General features: G+C 44.8%; 1 protein-coding gene across 1 annotated transcript in view; it reads left to right on the top strand.

Annotated features, from left to right (window-relative positions):
• Positions 1-18,356, top strand: part of LOC135558942 (receptor-type tyrosine-protein phosphatase S-like) — a 100,397-nt gene that overhangs the window by 4,478 nt on the left and 77,563 nt on the right. Inside the window, exons 2-3 of the mRNA XM_064993183.1 lie at positions 9,481-9,564; positions 16,650-16,858. Coding sequence (XP_064849255.1) covers positions 16,720-16,858 — 139 coding nt within the window. The 5' untranslated portion in view covers positions 9,481-9,564; positions 16,650-16,719. The remainder of the gene's footprint in view (positions 1-9,480; positions 9,565-16,649; positions 16,859-18,356) is intronic.

Genomic DNA, 18,356 nt, shown 5'->3' with positions numbered 1-18,356 from the left:
GCGGATGAATTTGCCTGTTGTTTTGGGCAAGGAAAGTGTTGGGAAAGAGAATTAAAGCTTCTTTGGTTTTCGGGTTGTAGAACAAGGCTATTTCCGTTGTACAAAGAAAAGAAAATCCTCTTTCTGATTGAGAATCCCTTTTTGGCTCAAGAGTAAGGCTAGTAAACCCATTAATGTCTCCTGGATGGCTGCCGAGACCTAGAAGAAAAGAGAAAATTAATCAGTATCCAGACAGTAATGACTTGTTTTGATGAAATCTGTCCATGTTAATGCTTTGACCTCAACTGTATCACTATCAGCTATGGATTATGGCTACTGCTGTCTACACTGGTCTGTCTGTACATGATTATTTCATATCCCTATCTGCGTGGGCTGGGCAGATTTCAAAGGTTATGACTCTATTTGCATAACATCACCTCTCACGACTACAGGTCAGAAGGATGGAGATGATTTGGGTACTGCAAGTGTGGTGGGGGAGTAAATATAATTGTAATTTTTTGGGGGCCAGATATTGCGATTATGAATTGATATTTTCAAACACGGGTGAAAACGTGGTAATTCCATTCAGGGTAGAGAACATCACTTCTAAAATGAGATCTTAAAAATGAATAAAAAACTGTGCAAACTGAATACAAAACCAAATGAAACAAATCTTTTCCAACATTGATATAGGCTACAATGATATAGGCTACAATAATAGGCTTATTACAACTACACATTAATAAACATACCTTTTTTTACATAATCATCAAAATATAGTATGCTATAAGCACTTATTAATTAGTTAATGAATAACATTGAGTTCCTATTTCCTATTTTACCATTAAGAGTTCTTAAATAGCCTAAGTTAATTATTTATTCAGGCAGCCATAAGAAACAGATGGAATAGGAAGCTTATGATTGTGTAATTATGTATACACTCACCAACAAGTTTATTAGGTACACCATTCTACTACTGGGTTTGACCCCCCTTTACCTCCACAACAGCCTGAATTCTCGGGGGCTAGGATTCTACAAGTCGGTAAACGTTCCACGGGGATGTTGGACCATGCTGACGGGATGGCATCATGCAGTTGCTGCAGATATGATGGTGGTACACCACCGCCACCAGCCTGTACCGTTGACACCAGGCAGGATCGGTCCATGGACTCATGCTGCTTACGCCAAATCCTGACTCTGCCATCAGTATGATGCAACAGGAACCGGGATTCGTCGGACCAGGCGACGCTTTTCCACTCCTTAATTGTCCAGTGTTGGTGATCGTGTGCCCACTGGAGCCCCTTCTTCTTGATTTTAGCTGTTAGGAGTGGAACCCATTGTGGTTGTCTGCAGTAATGGCCCATCCATGACAAGGACCAACAATGTTTGAGTTCCCGAGATGCCGTTCTGCACAACACTGTTGTACTGCGTCATTATTTTTTCTGTTTGTCGCCCCCCCCATGTTAGCTTGCACGATTCTTGCCATTCTCCTTCTACCTCTCTCATCAACAAACTGTTTTCGCCCACGGGACTGAGACTGGATTCGATTTTTGTTTGTCGCACCGCTCTTGAGAAACCCTAGACACTGTCGTGCCCAGGAGGGCGGACGTTTCTGAGATACTGGATCCGGGGTGCCTGGCACCAGCGGTCATACCACGCTCAAAGTCGCTTAGGTCAAAGTAATTGAATACCTTGATGTCTGCCTGCCTGCTTCATGTATGTGATTCACTGTGCGTCAGTGCACTCCATTTTTGTGAACCATTTTAGTGTATCATCAAAAGACAGTATGATAACCATTATTCAGTCTGACGGTAGTTGGTATGCACCAGGCTGGCTGAGATGTCTGGCCGTTGTGAGGACGGGGGTGATTTGTCAGTCTGTTATCTTTGGCAGCTCTTTAATTTGTCACAGACACACACACACACTTGCCCACAAGTGCTTACGGGCACGCACACACTGCACACACACAGCCGCAAGGACACACACACATTAACAACAGAGAGCACGGACATGCACGCAACCCACACTTGCACGGCTGCAACAACACACACTCATGCACACACACACACACACAAACACTCTCTCAGTCTCCCTCCCACTGACAGACAGGACAGAACCATCGAGCCCAATGTCTGTTTTTCTACGTCATTACTTTGGCTTTCAATTCGATTCACATCTTTTCTGTCTCCCAAGGCAAAACTTATTTTGGCGTCACAAATCTCCATCAGGAACCAATGCAATGAATGGCACGCTACTAGTAGAATTGCTCAAGATGGGTGCATGACACAGGAGGTTGGTGGCACCTTAATTGGGGAGAACGGGCTCGTGGGAATGGCTGAAGCAAAATTAGTGGAATGGTGTCAAATACATCAAACACATGGTATCTAAATATAATCATACACTTTAGTGCACCATTAATGAGTATTTACGGGGGGGGTTTCCGTTTTTTTCCCCTGCAGTTACAATGATGTTAGCCTGGGTGCCAGTCTGCTCCTGCTCTCATGTTTGCCTTGACAATGACAGCAATGGAGTTGGCAAGTGCACAAACAGATCTGGGACCAGGCGACAATGACATCAGTGTGGTTCTTAATTTATGCGAGACCATGTAGCCAGCAGCGCCAGGGATAATTAGATCTCAGAGGAGAGGACGGGGATCATGTGACCAGGCCTAGCCAGGTGTCGCCATGACAGTCTATATCGCCATGACAGTGTGTGTACTCAGGCGGGACGGAGCTGGGTAAACATACAAATGTTATACCAAGGAATTAATACACAGAATATCGATGACAGAGGTTTTACAATTGGAATAATCTAAATCTAGCCTGCATGATCTGGACAGCAGAGGCCAAAAGCACTACTGAATGAAGTAGGCTCTGCCTACACATTTCAAATAAAGGAAAGGGGATACCGAGTCAGTTGGACAACTGAATGCATTCAACCTAAATGTGTGTTCCGCATTTAACCCAAGCCCTCTGAATCAGAGAGGTGCGGGGGGACTGTCTGAACCGACGTCATCGACACCCGGGGGCAGTTGTTGATGTTGGGGGGGTTAACTATGTTGCTCAAGGGCAGAAGGGCAGATTTGTCAACATTGGAGGCTCGGGGATTCGAACCAGTGACTTTTCGGTTATTGCAGTGCCTATATAGTCCTCATCTTCCTGAAAAGCTTGATGTGTCTTAATAACGACATGGAAGTGAGTGAAGATGATCAAGGCCGTCTCTGTTGTCAGGGAGCTTCTATTGTTCTTTCTTCCATCTCTTCTCCCCTCCTCCAGAAGCTACTTCACTAATTGGCTGCTGTTGCTCCCGTCAGAAGCATCTCAGGTTTCACTGTGTGGCTCGCTTGATGGGTTTTTAATCGTTCATTTGCTCAGGAATGAGGGGAGGCCTGCTTCACAAATGGCACCCTATTCCCTATATAATGCACTACTTCTGACATTTTGACAAGGGCCCATAGAGCTTTGGTCAACAGTAGTGCACTACATAGGCAATAGGGTGCCATTTGGGATGTAGACGAGAGCTCTGAGGAGTATGGCGGCCGCTCAGCTCAGCCTGGACATCTCATTAACTCCCCTGAGAGACACGACAGACAGGCAGAACAGAACAGGACTGACTGAGCCTCTACTGTAAAACTAAAATGGAGGGCGCGGGTGGGAGGGAGGCAGTGATAGAGAGAGGGACAGAGACAGAGAGAGACAGGGCCCGGCGCCATCTTGGTTATTAAAAACATGGAGGGAGAGAGAGAGAGGGTTTGTCACTAGTTACCACAGCCACAAAGTCCTAAACCCTGCCTATTTCAACAATTTATTTTCTTAAAATGTGATTTTAAACCTCACCTTAACCCTAACCTTGATCCCACTGCTAACCTTGTGCCTTGCCCTAACCTTAAATTACATTTGAGTCTTCACGAATTTCTACGACATAGCCATTTTTACTCTGTGGCTGTGGTAACTGGTGGAAACCAGAGAGAGGGAGGGATGTGTGTGTGTGTGTGTGTGTGTGGGGGGGGGGGTGGATTGACAGATGAATACATCTATTTTCACAAACATACCAGAATATTGCATAAACATGTTATTAATATACACTATTTTTCACTAGTCTATCTGATTACTTTTCATTGAATCAGTAGGAGTACTGTCAAACAGATCAGCATCCGCATGAACGGCATGTAGCCAGTCCTTATCTAGAATACAGTATGTAGTACATACTGTATTCTATTTAATGGTGCTCCGTGTACTGTGCTGCCTCCAGCATGGATCCAGGTTTCTGGCAGTAGGAATACTGCATAGTAAATGATTAATCTGCATGAGTTGCATGTAGCTAGATATGCAGAACATACAGTAGGCACTGTAGCTACTGCACCCAGCTTGTATGGAGGTATCTGGCAGGCTCAGATATGGTAATTGACCCACGAGCTGACAAGGTCTCAGCCATCAGGCTGCTTAATGAGCCAATGAACAGACAGACAGAGTTAGACAGACCAACGGCCTGTTTTAGTGATAGAGATCGCAGGGATGTGGAGGATGACAGGACTGAAGTGTGTCTCTGGTTGTCGGTAAGGGAGATTTGCCTGTTTCTCTCTGTTAAAGCTGTTTATCCCCCAAGAAAGTGATGTTTAGTCACAGGAATTAGCATAATCTCTCTCTGCCGGTGAGAGTGTGTTTTAGTGTGGGCGTATGTGTTCGGTTTGTGTGTATGGATACGCCTATGTAAGATTGTGAATGTTGTGATAATGATTATTGTTCATGCACAGCTGTATATGGTTAGAAACTTCTCTTTACAATTATGATAACATTTCAGGTCCATTTCTGTTAAGCATGTTGAAAACAGCAATGGTTCCCGAACCTTTTTCCGGTGTGGACCACCTAAAGCTAATGGGAGTTTTTGGCCACCCACCAAGCCAACAGCAGGGTGTTTATACTGTATATATATACAGTGGCTTGCGAAAGTATTCACCCCCCTTCAAATATTTCCTATTTTGTTCGCCTTACAACCTGGAATTAAAATAGACTTTGGGGGGATTTATATCATTTGATTTACACAACGTGCCTACCACTTTGAAGATGCAAAATATTTTGTTGGAAAACTTGAGCATGCATAACTATTCACCCCCCAAAGTCAATACTTTGTAGAGCCACCTTTTGCAGCAATTACAGCTGCAAGTCTCTTGGGGTATGTCTCTATAAGCTTGGCACATCTAGCCACTGGGATTTTTGCCCATTCTTCAAGGCAAAACTGCTCCAGCTCCCTCCCAGGTTCCGCTGGTGCACAGCAATCTTTAAGTCATACCACAGTTTCTCAATTGGATTGAGGTCTGGGCTTTGACTCAGCCATTCCAAGACATTTACATGTTTCACCTTAAACCACTCGAGTGTCGCTTTAGTGGTATGCTTAGGGCCATTGTCCTGCAGGAAGGTGAACCTCCGTCCCAAGTTGGATGGGTCAAGTTGGATGGGTTCTCGAATCTCTGGAAGACTGAAACAGGTTTCCCTCAAGAATTTCCCTGTATTTAGCACAATCCATCATTCCTTCAATTCTGACCAGTTTCCCAGGTCCTGTCTATGAAAAACATCCCCACAACATGATGCTGCCACCACCATGCTTCATGGGGATGAAGAGTGGTGTTGGGTTTGCGCCAGACATAGCGTTTTTCTTGATGGCTAAAAAGCTACATTTTTGTCTCATCTGACCAGAGTACCTTCTTCCAAATATTTGGGGAGTCTCCCACATGCCTTTTGGTTAACACAAAACATGTTTGCTTATTTTCTTCTTTAAGCATTGTCTTCTTTCTGGCCACTCTTCCATAATGCCCAGCTCTGTGGAGTGTACAGCTTAGTGGTCCTATGGACAGATACTCCAATCTCCGCCTTGGAGCTTTGCAGCTCCTTCAGGGTTATCTTTGGTCTCTTTGTTGCCTCTCTGATTAATGCCCTCTTTGGCTGGTCTGTGAGTTTTGGTGGGTGGCCCTCTGTTGGCAGGTTTGTTGTGGTGCCATATTCTTTCCATTTTATAATAATGGATTTAATGGTGCTCCGTGGGATGTTCAAAGTTTTGGATATTTTTTTATAACCCAACCCTGATCTGTACTTCTCCACAACTTTTTCCCTGACCTGTTTGGAGAGCTCCTTGGTCTTCATGGTACCACTTGCTCGATGGTGCCCCTTGCTTAGTGGTGTTGCAGACTCTGGGGCCTTTCAGAACAGGTGTATATATACTGAGCTCATGTGACAGATGATGTGACACTTAGATTGCACACAGGTTGACATTATTTAACAAATGATGTGACTTCTGTAGGTAATTTGGTTGCACCAGATCCTATTTAGGGGCTTCGTAGCAAAGGGAATACATATGCACGCACCGCTTCTCCGTTTCTCTATTTATTTTAAAGAATTTTTTCATTTCACTTCACCAATTTGGACTATTTTGTGTAAGTCCATTACATGAAATCCAAATAAAAAATACTTTTAAATGACAGGTTGTAATGCAACAAAATAGGAAAAACGCCAAGTGGGATGAATACACTGCAATGCACTGTAGATATATATATATTGTTTTTTACCAAGGACTGACTAACCCCATTGTGGGCCTTGACCTAAAAGGCACCAGCAGCTAGCCTCTATCTGGGATCATTTTGAGTGCAATAACTTATCTCATTCATCCTAAAATCTGTTCTCCTAACAACATATCATCTTCCCTCTTCACTGGGATGTTAACAGGTTAAAAGGGGATAATCTGGGATTGACCAAACCTAGGTTACCATGGTAACAGACATCACAAGGTCACCATCAAATTCTGGACCAATCTGTTTGATTGGAAAGTCATATGTATCCAATCCGCATCATATGCTACAGTCTACCATAAGGCCACCACTTCAATTGAACAGCCATATTGTGGTTTTTGCCTATTCTGCATATAAGGCCTGGTTGCGTGTGAATAAATTGTTTCCCTTCCGCTCTTGTAATCCGGCCTATATGTACTTTAATACCATTTGGTGCTAAGTTTTCCTGCCAGTCCATCTGTTAGCTTCATTCTGAGGGCACACACGGTCAATGAGCAGATGTCACTTGTTCTTCTGTGTCCCCTTTTAGCTGAGTAGGCTTACAGTACAGTACCGTACCGTACCGTACAGTACAGTACAGTACCTTACAGTACACCACTCCTTTGGAGATATTATGACCAGTGACCACATCGCTGCACTAAGCACTTGACTACACTACCTATGCAAATCAGGTTAAACCCTTTGGTGGGTTTGTGTGGGATGTTTGGGTCTGATATGGATAAGGTCCCTGGTTTGAGTCCCTCTTTCACGGGGCAATAAGTGGAGGCATGTACAGGTACTATGAGTATACCTTGAGAATGCAGCCAAGAGAGTACAGTTTATATCGTTTTTGACAACACGGCTACAGCCACTGCTGAGCTCAGCCTCAGGCAGGGAGGTCTAAAGGCTCCTGTTATGGTTACTTAAGTGGTTGACAGGAAATCGAATTCTGAAATTGGTTGAAGAAAAACGAGGCGTATAGCATACACGCCTGCACACACACATGCACACACACAAAGTCACTCAGGAAGCATAACACACAGTCATTCTAAGCCCTACAATGCCCATTCCGCCTCACCAAACCCCAGGGAGGGACGATCACTAAATGCAGCATCCACCACAAGCCAAGCTTACGTTCCCTACGGTTGTGGGGGAACTTGTTTTTTTCCCATATTCATTCTCGGAAGTATGATTCTCGGATCACTCATCCTGGCTCGTAGCTTAACATGAGTAAATGGGGTAAATCTCTTGACGGCTTCTGGTTCCGAATGTTTGAGGTTGATAACGTTCCTCGTTCCCAAACATTCCTTCCTGTAGGAACTGGTATTAGTTTGTCTAACGAATATGTTATTGCCAGTGGGAATAGCTAATACTTCTGATTTCTAAATACTGCTATATAACTCAGTGGGAAAAAACCTTAATATAGACGCTTTGTTCAGGCACCCTGGTCTGTAGCTTCATTGATATGCAGCAAAGTGAACAGTGCTGGTACTAGGAGACTGGCGGTTATGTCGTTTTGTCAGAAAGAGCTTGGATGACTTGTGAAGTGGGGATCACAGGAACATAAAGACAGCAGCTCTCCTGCTGAAAACGGAACCGAGGCCGATTGCAGCAGCACCCCGCCTGCCGTAAGCCGTGCCTCATCCTGCGCCACTCTCATCCCTGGCTCCTCCTCTCTCTGTGTGTTTGTGTGTGTGTGTGTTAGGGAGATAGAAAGTGAATATTGTGCTTTGCGTGTGTGTGGTGTGGGTTTGTGTGCGTGCCTGCCTGCCTGCTTGCGCGCACGTGTGTGTGTGTGTGTGTGTGTGTGTGTGTGTGTGTGTGTGTGTGTGTGTGTGTGTGTGTGTGTGTGTGTGTGTGTGTGTGTGTGTGTGTGTGTGTGTGTGTGTGTGTGTGTGTGTGTGTGTGCGTGCGTGCGTGCGTGCGTGCGTGCGTGCATGAATGAATGACTGTCTCTTTGCCAATAGGGTCTTGGGTCATGTAGATCGTGCTGCTCCAACAGCCTGCTCCACCACCACAGGAGATTCTATAGCCCACAAATACACATTTCCTGCGCTAAAAATGATTTGTATTGTATGGAACTCCACATGTGTGTATATGAATAGTTTCACAATATGTGTACTGTATACATACTATTTTTTTTTACAATATGAAATCTCTAATGAAAGCGAAGCATCCTCCAACAGTGTGTGTGTGTGCATGCGTATTACTGTATGTGTGTGGTTTTGTGTATCCTTATATTCTGTCACTAAACTCAGAAATCTGTTCAACTGTATTGGTCTAAAGAGACTATCCTGTAGCTATTAACTGCTTTAGCTAGCTGTCTCCCAGCTACTGATGGGCTGTAAACCTGCCCAAGGAAACAGATCCTGCCTGTGATCTCAGATCTCACTGGCTGCTTTGTTGTCATGGAGACAGGGCCCGTAGAGGCTGCCTCAGCCCGACTGTGGTGAAAAGCATGCTGGGTAAGAGGGAGGGGGAGGTGATAAAAACAAAACATGTTATCTCACCCACAGTGGAACGGGAAAGGGTTGTTTTCCTCAATTCAATGTGTTGATGCTTAGAATCATAATAGAGTAATTTCCCTTGATTTGCTCTTTAGATTCCCCACGAGGTATACTCCATGTCTGGCAAACTGAAGATAACTTAACCCTAACCGGGGTGGGTCTCACACAAAGGCTGCATGTGTCTGTCTGTCTGTCTGTCTGTCTGTCTGTCTGTCTGTCTGTCTGTCTGTCTGTCTGTCTGTCTGTCTGTGTGTGTGTGCGTGCATGTGTGGGGGGGTGGTGTCTCTGTGTGTGCATGTGTTTGTGTGTGCGTGCATGCATACGTGAATGTGTCTGTCTGACTGAGAATCAACCCCACACATGAATGGTCTCAGGATGCTTTACTGTGTGTCGTTGTGAAGTCACACATACCCGCAGGTCATGTTGACTCATTCCCTCCTTCCTGTGTTGTTGCAGGTCCGCTGGATGGTCACACTGAGGATTCCACAGAGCAGGCCATGATGCCTCAGCCTCAGTCAGGGCTGTAGAAAACACACAGAGGTAAGGACTCACACACATACAGTCATGGCCAAAAGTTTTGAGAATGACACAAATATTAATTTTCACAAAGTCTGCTGCCTCAGTTTGTATGATGGCAATTTGCATATACTCCAGAATGTTATGAAGAGTGATCAGATGAATTGCAATTAATTACAAAGTCCCTCTTTGAAATGCAAATGAACTGAATCCCCCAAAAAACATTTCCACTGGATTTCAGCCCTGCCACAAAAGGACCAGCTGACATCATGTCAGTGATTCTCTCGTTAACACAGGTGTGAGTGTTGACGAGGACAAGGTTGGAGATCACTCTGTCATGCTGATTCAGTTCGAATAACAGATTGGAAGCTTCAAAAGGAGGGTGGTGCTCGGAATCATTGTTCTTCCTCTGTCAATCATGGTTACCTGCAAGGCAACACGTGCCGTCATCATTGCTTTGCACAAAAAGGGCTTCACAGGCAAGGATATTGCTGCCAGTAAGATTGCACCTAAATCAACCATTTATCAGATCATCAAGAACTTCAAGGAGAGCGGTTCAATTGCTGTGAAGAAGGCTTCAGGGCGCCCAAGAAAGTCCAGCAAGTGCCAGGAACGTCTCCTAAAGTTGTTTCAGCAGTGGGATCAGGGCACCACCAGTACAGAGCTTGCTCAGGAATGGCAGCAGGCAGGTGTGAGTGCATCTGCACGCACAGTGAGGCAAAGACTTTTGGAGGATGGCCTGGTGTCAAGAGGGCAGCAAAGAAGCCACTTCTCTCTGGGAAAAACATCAGGGACAGACTGATATTCTGCAAAAGGTACAGGGATTGGACTGCTGAGGACTGGGGTAAAGTCATTTTCTCTGATGAATCCCCTTTCCGATTGTTAGGGGCATCCGGAAAAAACCTTGTCCGGAGAAGACAAGGTGAGCGCTACCATCAGTCCTGTGTCATGCCAACAGTAAAGCATCCTGAGACCATTCATGTGTGGGGTTGATTCTCAACCAAGGGAGTGGGCTCACTCACAATTTTGCCTAAGAACACAGCCATGAATAAAGAATGATGCCAACACATCCTCCGAGAGCAACTTCTCCCAACCATCCAGGAACAGTTTGGTGACGAACAAGGCCTTTCCAGCATGATGGAGCACCTTGCCATAAGGCAAAAGTAATAACTAAGTGGCTCGGGGAACAAAAAAATCGATATTTTGGGTCCATGGCCAGGAATCTCCCGAGACCTTAATCCCATTGAGAACTTTTTTATTTTTTTATTTCACCTTTATTTAACCAGGTAGGCTAGTTGAGAGCAAGTTCTAATTTCAACTGTGACCTGGCCAAGATAAAGCATAGCAATTCGACACATACAACAACACAGAGTTACACAAGGAATAAACAAAACATACAGTCAATAATACAATAGAAAAAATTTAAAAAAGTCTATATACAGTGCAAATGAGGTAAGATAAGGGAGTTAAGGCAATAAATAGGCCATGGTGGCAAAGTAATTACAATATAGCAATTAAACACTGGAATGGTAGATGTGCAGAAGATTAATGTGCAAGTAGAGATACTGGGGTGCAAAGATAAATAAATACATACAGTATGGGGATGAGGTAGATAGATGGGTTGTTTACAGATGGGCTATGTACAGGTGCAGTGATCTGTGAGCTGCTCTGACAGCTGGTGCTTAAAGCTAGTGAGGGAGATATGAGTCTCCAGCTTCAGTGATTTTTGCAGTTTGTTCCAGTCATTGGCAATAGAGAACTGGAAGGAGAGGCGACCAAAGGAGGAATTGGCTTTGGGGGTGACCAGTGAGATATACCTGCTGGAGCGTGTGCTACGAATGGGTGCTGCTATGGTGGCCAGTGAGCTGAGATAAGCCGGGGCTTTACCTAGCAGAGACTTGTAGATAACCTGTAGCCAGTGGATTTGGCGACGAGTATGAAGCGGGGACCAACCAACGAGAGCGTACAGGTCACAGTGGTAGGTAGTATATGGGGCTTTGGTGACAAAACGGATGGCACTGTGATAGACTGCATCCAATTTGTTGAGTAGAGTGTTGGAGGCCATTTTATAGATGACATCGCCGAAGTCGAGGATCGGTAAGATGGTCAGTTTTACGAGGGTATGTTTGGCAGCATGAGTGAAGGATGCTTTGTTGCGATATAGGAAGCCGATTCTAGATTTAATTTTGGATTGGAGATGCTTAATGTGAGTCTGGAAGGAGAGTTTGCAGTCTAACCAGATACCTAGGTATTTGTAGTTGTCCACGTAAGTCAGAGCCGTCCAGAGTAGTGATGCTGGACTGGCAGGCAGGTGCGGGCAGTGATCGATTGAATGGCATGCATTTAGTTTTACTTGCATTAAAGAGCAGTTGGAGGCCACAGAAGGAGAGTTGTATGGCATTGAAGCTCGTCTGGAAGTTCGTTAACACAGGTTATTTAACACTTGTGGTCAATCCTCAAGAGGCAGGTGGACAAACAAAAACCCACAAATTCTGACAAACTTCAATCATTGATTATACAAGAATGGGCTGCCATCAGTCAGGATGTGGCCCAGAAGATAATTGACAGCATGCCAGGGCAGATTGCAGAGGTCTTGAAAAAGAAGGGTCAACACTCAAGTATTTACTCTTTGCATCAACTTCATGTAATTGTCAAAAAAGCCTTTGACACTTATGAAATGCTTGTAATTATACTTCAGTATTCCATAGTAACATCTGACAAAAATATCTGAAGACACTGAAGCAGCAAACTTTGTGAAAATATATATTTGTGTCATTCTCAAAACTTTTGGCCACGACTGTACACATGCAGACACTCATGTGCACAAACACTAATGACGGGGGGGGGAAATCGATACAATTACATATCGGGATATTATTTTTGACTATATATCATATCGTATTGACAATTTCATAATATAATTCATGCAATAATTAATGCAATATAACTCTTTCATTGCTTGTTCTCCTGTTTATTTTCAAATTGGGAGGCCATTTCTTTTCAAAGTTTTTTTCCCGTGGCTGATCAAAACTTGTTTTCTCATGGTTTTGTCTTGTCCCTCTGCAGTAGACAGACTGTATATACTGAACAGAAATATGAACACAGCATGCAATAATTTAAGCGATTTTACTGAGTTACAGTTCATATAAGGAAATAAGTCAATTTTAATTAATTAATTAGGCCCTAATCTATTGATTTCACATGACTGGGCAGGGGCCCACCCACTTGGGAGCCAGGCCCACCTACTGTCCAGGTCCAGTCAATCACAATGAGTTTTCCATCACAAAAGGGCTTTATTACAGACAGCAATAGTCCTCAGTTTCTGGGTGACTGGTGACTGGTCTCAGACGATCCTGCAGGTGAAGAAGCCGGATGTGGAGGTGCAGTGGTTGTGAGGCCGGTTGGACACACTGCCAAAATGACGTTGGACATCAAATTGCTTGACTTTTTTCACCTTTTATTATGTTACAGCCTTATTCTAAAATTGATTAACTACTTGTTCCCTCATTAATCTACACACAATACCCCTTAATGAAAAAGCAAAAACATGTTTTTAGAATATTTTGCTAATTTATGTAAAAAAAAACGGAAATATTAAATTTACATAAGTATTCAGACCCTTTACTCAGTACTTTGTTGAAGCACCTTTGGCAGCCTCAAGTCTTCTTGGGTATGACGCTACAAGCTTGGCACACCTGTATTTGGGCAGTTTCTCCCATTCTTCTCTGCAGATCCTCTCAAGCTCTGTCAGGTTGAATGGGGAGCATTGCTGCACAGCTATTTTCATGTGTCTCCAGATATGTTCGATCGCATTCATGTCCGGGCTCTGGCTGGGCCACTCAAGGACATTCAGAGACTTGTCCCGAAGCCACTTCTGCATTGTCTTGGCTGTGTGCTTAGGGTCGTTGTCCTGTTGGAAGGTGAACATTTGCCCCAGTCTGAAGTCCTGAGAGCTCTGGAGCAAGGTTTCATCAAGGATCTCTCTGTACTTTGCTCCGTTCATCTTTGCCTCGATCCTGACTAGTCTCCCAGTCCCTAACTCTGAAAACCATCCCCACAGCATGATTCTGCCACCACCATGCTTCACCGTAGGGATGGTGCTCCAGACGGGACTTTTGGCATTCACGCCAAAGAGTTCAATCTTGAATTCATCAGACCAGAGAATCTTGTTTCTCATGGTCTGAGAGTCTTTAGGTGCCTTTTGGCAAACTCGAAGCGGGCTGTCATGTGCCTTTTACTCAGGAGTGGCTTCCATCTGGCCACTCTACCATAAACGCCTGATTGGTGGAGTGCTGCAGTGATGGGAGGTTCTCACATCTCCACAGAGGAACTCTAGAGCTCTGTCACAGTGACCATCTGGTGCTTGGTCACCTCCCTGACCAAGACCGTTCTGTCCCGATTGCTCAGTTTGGCCGGGCTGCAAGCTCTAGGAAGAGTCTTGGTGGTTCCAAGCTTCTTCCATTTAAGAATTATAGAGGCCACTGTGTTCTTGGGGACCTTCATAGCGGCAGAAATTATTTGGTACCTTTCCCCAGATCTACAGACATTTCCTTCGACCTCATGGCTTGGTTTTTGACATGCACTTTCAACTGTGGGACCTGATATAGACAGGTGTGTGCCTTTCCAAATATTGTCCAATCAATTGAATTTAACACAGGTGGACATCTCAAGGACGATCAATGGAAACAGGATGCATCTGAGCTGAATTTCGAGTCTCATAGCAAAGGGTCCGAATACTTAGGTATTTATGTTTTTTATTTTGAATACTTTTGTAAATGTTCTAAAAACCTTTTTTCGCTTTGTTGTTATGGAGTATTGTGTGTAAATTGCTGAGTTTTTAAAACGTATTTAATCCATTTTACAATAAGGCTGTAATGTTACAAAATGCGGGAAAAGGGAATACTTTCCGAAGGCTCTGTATATGGCCCTGCTCCAAACACCCTGTAGATGTGATGTATGCTATAGTATATGCTCTCTGTAGGTACAGTACAGTAAGGGACATGTGCCAAGGCTGAGCATAAGAACCCAGAGGCAAATCTGACATTGTTTCCCAGCCAACAGGGTCAATGCAGGGGTAGTAGAGATGAGATTAGTTTTACGGCATTAACAACTGTTACGACCGCTCCTGGCAAGGCCTGCAGTACAGTATGTAGATGGGACTGTTTTCTCCATTCCCAGACTCACAGTAAGCCCGTTTGTTTAACTGTGTTTATGGACCACAGCCGGGCAGCTGGTGCAGCTGGGGAACAGGTAATGTGGGGGAAGGAGAAGGATCAAAGGTTTTGATAGCAGGTTAAATACAAGAGGGAGTGCGAGACGGGGGAGACAGGGAGGTGGAGGGGGGTTGGATGGGGGTGAGACAGGGTGGGAGGGGTGAGACAGGGGAGCCTTGTGGGGAAATGAAGGATCAAAGGTTAACGTAGATGTCCAGTTAAATACAATAGAAGGAGATGGGGAGGAAGAGACAGGGGACAGGGAAGGCGGAGCCGGGGAGAACAAGATGGGGTGACGGGTAGAGACGGTTGGGGGGGTGAGACAGGTGATGGGTTGGACGGGTAAGGGGGATATAGAAGTAGACAGGTGTGAGATGAGGGATTGAGATGAGAGAAGGGTGGACCAGAACAGGGGCTTGATTTGAGTGACAGACCACTCAAGATTGAATTAGATCAGGATCATGTCGCCATAGTGGGAAAGAAAGAGCGATTTCCAAAAAGGAAATGTATCCCATTGACTTTCTTCAACCCTTTTACAATGTTACCCTACTGAGTCAGCCCGGTTCAACAGGACCCACATGCTTCTTATCATCCGTTGCATCCTGCTGATGATGCCAGCTAACAAATTGAGTTTCTTTAAGAGGAGACTTCATCGTGGTGGATGGAATGGCACTTGGACGATCTCTGATTAGGTTGTAGCTATTAGGTTATTGAATTGAAAAATAGATCCTGAAAGCTCTTCGATTCCCTATCTGTTAGGAACTTCTCTCCAAGCCTAGATAAGAGAGAGGGGGAAGGAGGGAAGTAGCGCTCCATGAAATATATGTCAGATGGGCAGATATGTTTATAGACCGGTTATATTTAGAGCTCGGGCGGGTTAAAGAGCCAGACTCCAATGCCTTTAAGCGTGTCAGATAAGAGCTAGAGAATTCCATATACGTTTTAATATGGAACTCTCGACCGGAAATGGTAGAAAGTCCCTGTATTAGGAAACCACGTTCAACACTTTCACTGGATGTGGGAAACTGTAGATAACTGTGGGACGTGTAGGATGTGTGTGCACTTGCTTGTCAACATCCTTGTAAACGTGTGTTCCTCTAATCTGTATGTATCTATATAAGTATGTGCACACTTTTATCTGTGTCTCTGTGTGTCTTCCATCCATTCTGAACAGGATGGAACAAAGAACAAAGAAGCCTGTCTCATTTGGTTTCACACCTGCGTTCCCACACTGGGGGCGGGGGGGGTGAGGTAGGAATAGAGGTAGAGAAGGAAAGAGGGAGGGATCGATGCGACTGGAGGAGTTATCGACTCCTGGAAGGGGAGCTTCTGCAGAGCTCGGCTGAATATCTCCTCTCCTGTCAGGGATAAAAAAATCCTCCCCAGGCAAAGAAGAGTCAGGCCTGATGCCCCTGGTTGGACTAGGATTACCCACAGGACATCTACTATAGGGGGCCTTCGCCATCTAACATTATAGAGATTACGCTCTTATTGAATATTGCACTGTGCCGGGATGGCATAAACACCCCTTCTGCTTCAATATCATCTTTGCTTGAGTGTTTCCATATTAGAGTTTTATGTGCGGTTTGTATGTATGTTTGTGGCCAGTGAGGAAAGACTGTGCCAGTAGAAAGGCTTGAAGAACAGTGGGTGGATAGACTGAGGATAATGTCTGTACTGGGCTCAACACCTTCCTTTTATTTATGGGTGTTTACTGTATACACATGCAGAGGCTCGCTCGACCTGTCAATCCAAAGTCAAAAGTGTTTTTTATTCAACTGACCAAATCCGGTATGATCATCGACTCGGTTTATTTAATGTTCTTCAAAAGGATATTCTCTCCCTCGTATTTATTTGAACACATTTGTTTTTATGGGTTTGTTTGTTTTTCCACAGAGTGCCAAGCCCTGTTGAGTGAATCCCCCCCCCCCATCCCCCACCTCCATCCCCAGTCGCCGGAGGTACCATGGTTCCCCCCAGTCCTGGTGGAACCGTAGCCCAGTCCAGGGTGCCTCGCCCTGGGTACTGCCTCTGCCTCTACCCCCCTTTTTTGCTGCCACTGCTGCTGGTGCTCACTTCCCTGCCTAACCTCTCTGACGCCTTAGGTAAGTAACACACTACAGATGTATGTTTGTGTGGGTGTGTTAGTTCATGTGTCTGTATGGTATGTCCTCCAATTGGTCGATTTGTTTATGTGTAGGTTTGTCCGTTTTTCTGCATGGCCGTCGATGCATCCTATCTCTCTACCTCACCCTCTCTCTATCCCTCTCTCTCCCTCTATGCTGACAAGCGTCTGTAACAGTGAGTGGTGTTGGTCAACGCTAGCTGCAGTGAGTGGTGACGTGGTGTTGGGCTGGAGGTGGACCGGTGAAGGTGTGACTGTTTCTGCGGTGATGGGTGTTTAACAAGATCTGTCAGGGCCGTGGTGGTTTTATTACACCAATAGGCAGCACACACACGTCAGCGCTTATCCGATTGTCACCTTCATCAAAGCATGCCAACAGATGCCTTGTCTTATGGATCGACAGTAAGACAGGTGAACAGAGAACACATCTCATTTTAACACTGCAGCACAGAAAACGCTACGGAAGTATGTGGCACTGAAGAGCATGAATGGTTTTTTGACACTGATGAGCAGTGAGGGGAAGTCAGCCTATAGTTAGTCATCACATTGCGGCTACTGTATGAAAGCATGCCTTGATATGTCTTACAGTTCAAAGTTTTAAGGACAGTGTGTTACCTAGAGGTATTACTGCGAAGTGTTGCTCTGTGACTCTAGCATCCCAAAAAGAGCAGTCTGAACCACCATATTTCTTACACTGATGGAGTGCCCGTGTTAATATGTGTTTTGGTTGGTGGCTAGGACCTTGTGTTTTTCTGGACCATGTAACCCGACCAGGAAAACCTCTGGACCATAATTATAGGCCACTTCTGTAATTGGTATGGATTTACAGTGAACCTGAGTGATCGATCTGGTCAGACTTGTCCATATGGATCTAATTTCCAGCCTCCAGTCATAGTGGGGGTGATTATAGTATCATGACACCCACTTGCTACCTACTGACGCACATCTGCACATTACACCTTCCCAGCACTGCTATTAGATAATCGTAGCCATGTGGTGTTTCATTATAATAGGCCAGATATATGTAAGTCCGAAGTCTATCATTATATCCCACTGGCAGCCAGGGAGTCAAGGAGTCAAGGATACTCAGGCTTTAAAGGGACGGACTGCATTCTTGACTATCCTCACCAAATTCGGGGGAATTTTTCATGAAAGGAAAACCAATATGTATGTCTTGTTTGAATCAGAACCAAAGGCTCTAACCAGAACAGAATGCAGCTGGAGGCCGGTAGTTGCACCCATGTAATTGGAATTGGTTCTAGTGTGCAGCGGGAATAGCACAATAATGTCTTTGAAAGTGACAGTGCAGAAATGTAAACCAATGTTGAATGTGAAATCAACCCTCGAACACAGCTCCCCAAAGTACTGCCTGTTCCCGAGTGCAACACTTCACAACTGACAGAGTGTGTGATGTGTATGGTAAAAAGGCTCCTATAATACTCCGTTTTTTCCCCCAAAAAGTATTGTTGAGGTTTCTC

This window comes from Oncorhynchus masou, chromosome 17 (assembly GCF_036934945.1).
Source record: "Oncorhynchus masou masou isolate Uvic2021 chromosome 17, UVic_Omas_1.1, whole genome shotgun sequence".
NCBI classification, from domain to species: Eukaryota; Metazoa; Chordata; class Actinopteri; order Salmoniformes; family Salmonidae; genus Oncorhynchus; species Oncorhynchus masou.
The sequence above is the reverse complement of the archived record's forward strand: the minus strand, read 5'-3'. Positions and strand labels throughout refer to the sequence as shown.